The following is a 7,020-nucleotide window of genomic DNA, read 5'->3' as shown; positions in this document are numbered from 1 at the left end:
TCGCACGGGTATATGAAGAAACACAGCATATAAAAACATACTCAACACAGCAATTAGCATAGACAGGCAAATCAAAACTACAGTGAGAGATCACCTTGCAACGGAGTAAAAGGCCATCACCAAAATTAAAAATGAATGAATGGTGAAAAGGCCATGGAGAAAAGGAAATCCTTTTATGGAGCTGGTGGGAAATAAATGGTAACAGCCACTATAGAGAACATTAAAGATGTGCCTTTAAATGCTAAAAAGAGTGCTACCCTATGATCCTGCAGAGTTTCCCCTAAAATTATAGGCCGACAAGTCCAGAAGTAAAAAAACACACGCACCCAAGCGGGCACAGCAGCACCATTTACAATACCCAAGATGTGGAGACATACAAACTGTCCATGGACAGATGAACAGATAAAAAAGAAATGATCCATGTACACAGTGGTATACAATTCCTCCATGCAAAAGAATAAAATAATGCCAATTGCAGGAACATAGATAAACTTACAGATAATCATACGAAGTGAAGTAAGTGAGAATCAGTAAGACAAATATTATATGAGCTCACTTATAGTTGGAATCTATAAAGACACAGAATTGAAATAACTGAAAAACATAAAGTCTCAGAGACTTAAAAAAAACCCAAACTTATGGTTACCTAATGGGACAGAAGGGGTTAAGGGATACATTACGATGATGGGATTAAAAATACAAAATATTTCATATAACTAAATATCAACAAGAATCTATGTGTACCTAGGAACGACTATCAACACTCTCTAATAACCTACATGGGCAAAGAAGCCAAACATGTATACGTATGTGTATATGTATAACTGAAAATGGTTCTGTATCCCTACAACATACATAATACTGTATATCAATGTTATTCCAAAAAAGATAGAAATTATTCTAATTAATTAAACTATCATAATGAGGCACAAGATTTGAGTGTTTGTTCTGCACATTCCTTTCTAATTTATAAACCCCAAAGAGGATTTCCCGTAAGGCTCTGGCTGCTGGCCTAAGCAGAGTTCAGTCAGGAAATCCTGCGCCTCATGAACTTTTCTCACAAAGGAACCTCAAAAAGATTTCTTATGAGCACTTAATATTCCCAAGGACTCCTGGGCTCTAAATGATACCTGACATTACAAAATGTCCAGGCTTAAGTGTTCTAAAATCATTGAAAACAGGGCCGACTTTCAAAGGAGACATTTTCAACAGGTAAATTCTACTCACATTGATTATGAATAAAAACAGCCCATAAGCACATGCTCAACATAGCAGTTAGCAGAGACATTCAAATCATAATCACAATGAGGGATCTCCTTGCACCGGTTGGAAAGGCGATCATTGAAAATGTACAATGAATAAATGATGTAGAGGGCATGGAGAAGAAATGCAAACCCTTTTACTGTGCTGGCGGGTTGCAAATTTTAACAGCCAATTTAGAGAACAACATGGAAGTACTTTCAAACTTAAAATATGAGCTACCATATGATCCGCCATTGCCACCCCTAAGAGTATATGTGCAGAAAACCAGAATTTGAAAAGACATATGCAACCAAGTGTACACTGTAGCACCATTTACACGAGCCAAAACATGTAGGCACACAAATGTCTAGGCTGGATGAACAGATAAAGAACTGACACATGTAAGCAATGCAATAACACTCAGACATTTAAATAAATGATATTATGCCATTTCCAGGCACATTGAAAACCTAGAGATAATCATACTAAAGAAATTAAATCAGATTTTAAAAATCTAATATCATATTGCTTATAGGTGGAATAAAAAAATACACATTGAACTAATTAGAGAACACTGAAACAGGCACATTGAGTTGGAAAACAAACATATGGTTGCCAAAAAGGACAGAAGGGGTCAAGTGATAAATTAGGAGGATAGAATTAACAAATACACTGTATTCCAATAAAAGAGATAATCAAAAAGGACCTATGTATACCAGGGAGTTCTATCACCACTCTCTAGTAACCTAAATTTGTTCTCTAAGTCTTGAGTTTTTCTGTTTTTTTGCTGGGTCCTCAGCATGAGAGATCTTAGTTCCCCAACCAGGAATTGAATCCACACCCCTTTAGAGCCTTAACCACTGGACTGTCAGAAAAGTGGTTTTTGTCATACCGAGTGAAGTCAGTCAGACAGTGAAAGAGAAATATTGTATGATATCGCTTATATGCTCAATCTTAAAATAATAATAGAAATGAATTATTTACAAAACAGAAAAACTCACAGACTTAGAGAACAAATTTAGGGTTCTGGGAGGGATGGGTGAGTGGGAGGGTTAGTTAGGGAGTTTGGGATTGACATGTACCCACTGTTATATTTCTTTATTTATATTAAAAAAATTTTTTTAAATATAGAGAAGGACCCAACACAGCTAAAAATAAATAAATTAAAAAAAATTTTTTTTTTAATTTTTCACACGAGAACATGGTTTCTTTGATTTATTTATTTATTTTTGGCTATGTTGGGTCTTCTTTTCTGTGCGAGGGCTTTCTCTAGTTGCAGCAAGTGGGGGCCACTCTTCATCGCGGTGCACGGGCTTCTCACTATCGCGGCCTCTCGTTATGGAGCACAGGCTCCAGACGCGCAGGCTCATTAGTTGTGGCTCACGGGCTTAGTTGCTCCACTGCATGTGGGATCTTCCCAGACCAGGGCTCGAACCCGTGTCCCCTGCATTGGCAGGCAGATTCTCAACCACTGTGCCACCAGGGAAGCCCCCCCACTGCTATATTTAAAATGAATAACAAACAAGGAGCTACAGTATAGCACAGGGAACTCTGCTCAATATTATGCAACAACCTAAATGGAAAAGAATTTGAAAAAGAATAAATACATGTATATATATAACTGAATCACTTGTCTGTACACCTGAAACTAACACAATATTGTTAATCAACTATACTCCAATATAAAATAAAACTTAAAAAGAAGTTTATGTTAATTGTTGACAAGGGCTTACAATTACTCTTTCATTATTTTCTGTTGGTTGTTGTAGTTCCTTTGTTTTTGTTTTGTTTTTTGGGGTTTTTTTTTTTTTTTTTTTTTTGGGGGGGTTTTTTTGATGTGGTATGAATTCACTCTTTTTCTGTATCTTCTGTGTAACTACAATAGTTTTTCTTAGTTTCCATGAAATGTACATAAAGTATACTTAAGTTAATAATAACTAATCTTTAATTTTATAAAATAACAATTTTAGGTACATTTTATATATATTTCCTCATTATTTTATGTAAACAATATATTATCAATCTCCAGAAAAACATTTGTGTGTATACACATACAAGTATATACAAATATACACATATCTATATCTATCTCTATATATATATCTCTACACACAAATATACATATGTATACATATACACATGTGTATTGGAATTTTTTAATTGATATAAAACATTCGTTATTATATTTAAGGAAATAGCTTGATTTTCTTTTCCTTCAAATCTGTATTATCTATATAAGGAGTTCATGATAATTTTTTTATATAGGCTTTTCTCATGTGTTGTTAGATTTTTTTTTTTTTTTTGTGGTACGCGGGCCTCTCACCATTGTGCCCTCTCCCGCCGCAGAGCACAGGCTCCGGACGCGCAGGCTCAGTGGCCATGGCTCACGGGCCCAGCTGCTCCACGGCATGTGGGATCCTCCCGGACCGGGGCACAAACCCGTGTCCCCTGCATCAGCAGGCGGACCCCCAACCACTGCGCCACCAGGGAAGCCCCTAGATTTATTTTTATTTATTTTACTTTATACTTGTAAAATTAGAGGCTTCCTTTTTATGTACTCTGTAACTGCTTGGAATGTGCCTGTATGAATTGTGTACTATATGCTTATGTTATACTCTTTACTATATTTTGTTGTCTTATTTTCTGTAACAAATTTCCATTGATTCCTTGGGCTTACTAGATATACATCCATATGCTCTGCAGTTGGAGGTGATTTTAATCCTTTTCTAATGGTATTTTTTTTACTGATACCTCAAAGTGTAAGTAAGTTGGGTGTTCATGTCTCCTAGTGATCTCTCTGACAATGAGAGGAAATTATTTATTATTTATCTGTAGGTGAACTAGTGTTGGGGGTCTGTGATATTTCTTTGAGTACATATGCATGAATATATATTTTTTATTTCAAGATACTTTATTTTAAAACAGGTCACAACACTAAGCTTCTGGCCCATTCTGCCAATGCACAAGCTACAAATGCTTGCTCAGCAGCTGAGGGGCATGCTTTAGTAGCATGTTTGAAAAGTGAATAAAAATCCATATAAAACAAATATTCAAATAGTTTCCATAGGAACACAGGTAAGTGTGACCCCATCGCCTATTCTTCCACATTGTTGCATCTGTGCCAACCCTATTCACATAGACATCTCAAAACTCACAGTAATTAAGTTAAATGGTCCCCCCCAAACCCTTAAATCAAGCTAAACTTGCAGTTAACAGCTACAAGAATGGTATCTACACATTAATAGGAGCTGAAGCACAGGCTGCTGGGCGCCATTTCATTCCACTCTTCCAAGCACAAGACACAGGCACAGTGCCAACATCTTGCTCCTCTACACTGGGTGGGAAATCGTGGTTCTGGATTTGCTGCATCAGTTGCCATGTTGGCCCTGACATCACATAGTAGATGGTCGGTCTCTGGAATCCACTGAAAGTGGAAGCAGCAGTGACAGTGTAAGCACCCATGTTTTCAAAGAGCATCCAATCGCCCACATGCATCTTGGGCAAGTTACAGTGCTCAACCAGGCAATCCAGGCCATCACAGGTCTGTCCTGAGATGCTGGATGAATAATACTGCTCATCTGGTTTGGGTCTCTTCTGCAGAAGAGGCTTCACGTGTGCATTTTCGTAGAGGATGCAGTTGAATGATCCATATTCTCCATCATTCACATAATACATAAATGTCTGTTCACTTGACTCATCTTCATCATCACAGCCTGTCTGTTCCTTTAATACGAGTTTTTTTGGCAATGATATTAACTGCTAACATGAAAGCTGATGCAACATAGTATCTGCCTGGCTCAGCTATGATTCTCACTCCAGAGTCTGATGGAAAATACTTGTCCAATGCTGGATTGATTACACTGGTGATCTCTTCAAATTTAAGCTTTACATCCTCAGATTCAGGAAAGCCACCACCAATATCAAGCAGATACATGTCAAAACCAACCTCAGTTCCTATGTCAAAGCCACAGTGGGCATCAGAGATGGCCTTCACAAAGGTCTCCGGATCAGTACAACCACCTCCCACGTGGAAGCTGACACCAATGACAACAATATCTAGCTCTTTCGCCTGTTCCAAAAGAAGCCTGCTGGTTTTGAGTGTGGCACCAAATTTGACACTGAGGTGACAGACTGCTTTGGAATCATCAGTGGCAATCCGCAAAACCAACTTGGCCTTCGGATGTGCCCTGGCAACTTTCATCAACTCAACTTCACTATCAAAAGTCATCATCTCGGGCTTCCCTGGTGGCACAGTGGTTAAGAACCCGCCTGCCAATTCAGGGGATATGGGTTCGAGCCCTGGTCCGGGAAGATCCCACATGCTGCAGAGTAACTAAGCCTGTGAGCCACAGCTACTGAACCTGCATGCCACACTACTGAAGCCCGGGCGCCTAGAGTCCGTGCTCCACAACAAGAGAAGTCACTGCAATGAGAAGCCCGCACACCGCAACGAAGAGCAGCCCCTGCTCGCAACAAAAGAAAGCCCATGTGCAGCAACGAAGACCCAATGCAGCCAAAAATAAATAAATACATACACACATATATACATAAATTAATTAATTAATTTTTAAAAAACCAAACAAACAACAAAAAATTCATCATCTGGACTCCATTATTGGCAGCGTATTTAATCTGAGACACTTGTTCACAAGGATTTGCATAGATAATCCTCTCTGGAGGCACCCCGAGACTCTGCACCAACTGGATTTCAGTCTTGCTGGCATAGTCAAATCCTGTCCCTATGGCAGCTAGGGTCTTCACTATGGTTCTGCTGTCATTGCATTTGACTACGTAAAAGGGGGTGACCCGAGGAAGAGCTTTAAACCATCTCAGATGTTTCTTTAGAATATCTCCCAGGTCTGCAACATAGAAGGCATCCTTATCATCAAAAGAAGAAACTTCATTAATTTTTTGGTCCAGAATGTCCTTGGCAGTAAAGCCTTCATCCAAGAAATGGCAGTCAAACTCTTCATTACTAAAGTTGTTCATGGTTTCTTGATATCTTTCTGAAACAACAAAATGGGAAACTAAGAGATGAAATTTAAAGAAATTATGCCAGCTTTCACAAAGGCAATGAATTCTCCCGGAATTCCAAGTCCCGCTGAAGATACGTGTGCCCTCGGTGCAGCAGTGAAAATGTTCTGACAAACGCACAATCTGCTGTCCACCTTAAAGTGTCGGGCACCACGGGCAGACCCCACGGAGATTAGACGCCGTTGCCGCCGAGCGCGCAGGACCGCCGGCCGCCCTGCCGCTGTCCCCGCTGCCCCTGTCAGCCACCCGCCGCCTGGCTCCCTCCCACGGAGAACCACCGTCCCGAGGTGGTGCCGGAGCGCTGGCAAAGGGGCAGCGGCAGCGGAGGCTGAGGGGACTGACCTCTTCTTTAATTTTATAATTATTACCTGTAGAATTCTACCATGCTCCTTTGTCTGTACCTGTCACTCTGATCACATGCCTTTCCTAAATTTATAAGCTGATTAATTATATTAATATATTTCCTAACAACCAAAACATTGGAGTTTTGGTGTAGAATTCACTTAATCTTGCTATAATTTTTTTCTGAAGTTAGGTTTATTAAGGTATTATTTATATTTTTTAGTAGGTTGCCTTTTTATTTTGTTGGTGTTTCCTTTGATGTACATAAGCTTCTGAGTTTGATGTCCTCCATTTTGTTATTTCACTTTTGCTGGTTTTGATTTTTTTGTCCATTTCAAAATATCATATCCAAGACCTAGGTCAAGGAACTTACTGCCTTTATGTGTTGTTCTTCTATGAGTT

The 7,020-nt window shown here is 39.2% G+C and overlaps 1 protein-coding gene across 1 annotated transcript; it reads right to left on the bottom strand.

Moving 5' to 3' along the window:
- Positions 1 to 4,473: 4,473 nt before the first annotated feature.
- LOC308614222 (ornithine decarboxylase-like) lies at positions 4,474 to 6,299 on the bottom strand (the record flags this gene model as incomplete). Its single annotated transcript, XM_081228454.1, is given in 3 exon segments — positions 4,474 to 4,983; positions 4,985 to 5,479; positions 5,851 to 6,299. Coding segments are annotated over 3 exon segments (1,386 nt in total). The 5' UTR covers positions 6,232 to 6,299.
- Positions 6,300 to 7,020: the final 721 nt, after the last annotated feature.

This window comes from Mesoplodon bidens (assembly GCF_964165515.1).
Source record: "Mesoplodon bidens genome assembly, chromosome: 3".
Lineage (NCBI taxonomy): Eukaryota > Metazoa > Chordata > Mammalia > Artiodactyla > Ziphiidae > Mesoplodon > Mesoplodon bidens.
The sequence above is the reverse complement of the archived record's forward strand: the minus strand, read 5'-3'. Positions and strand labels throughout refer to the sequence as shown.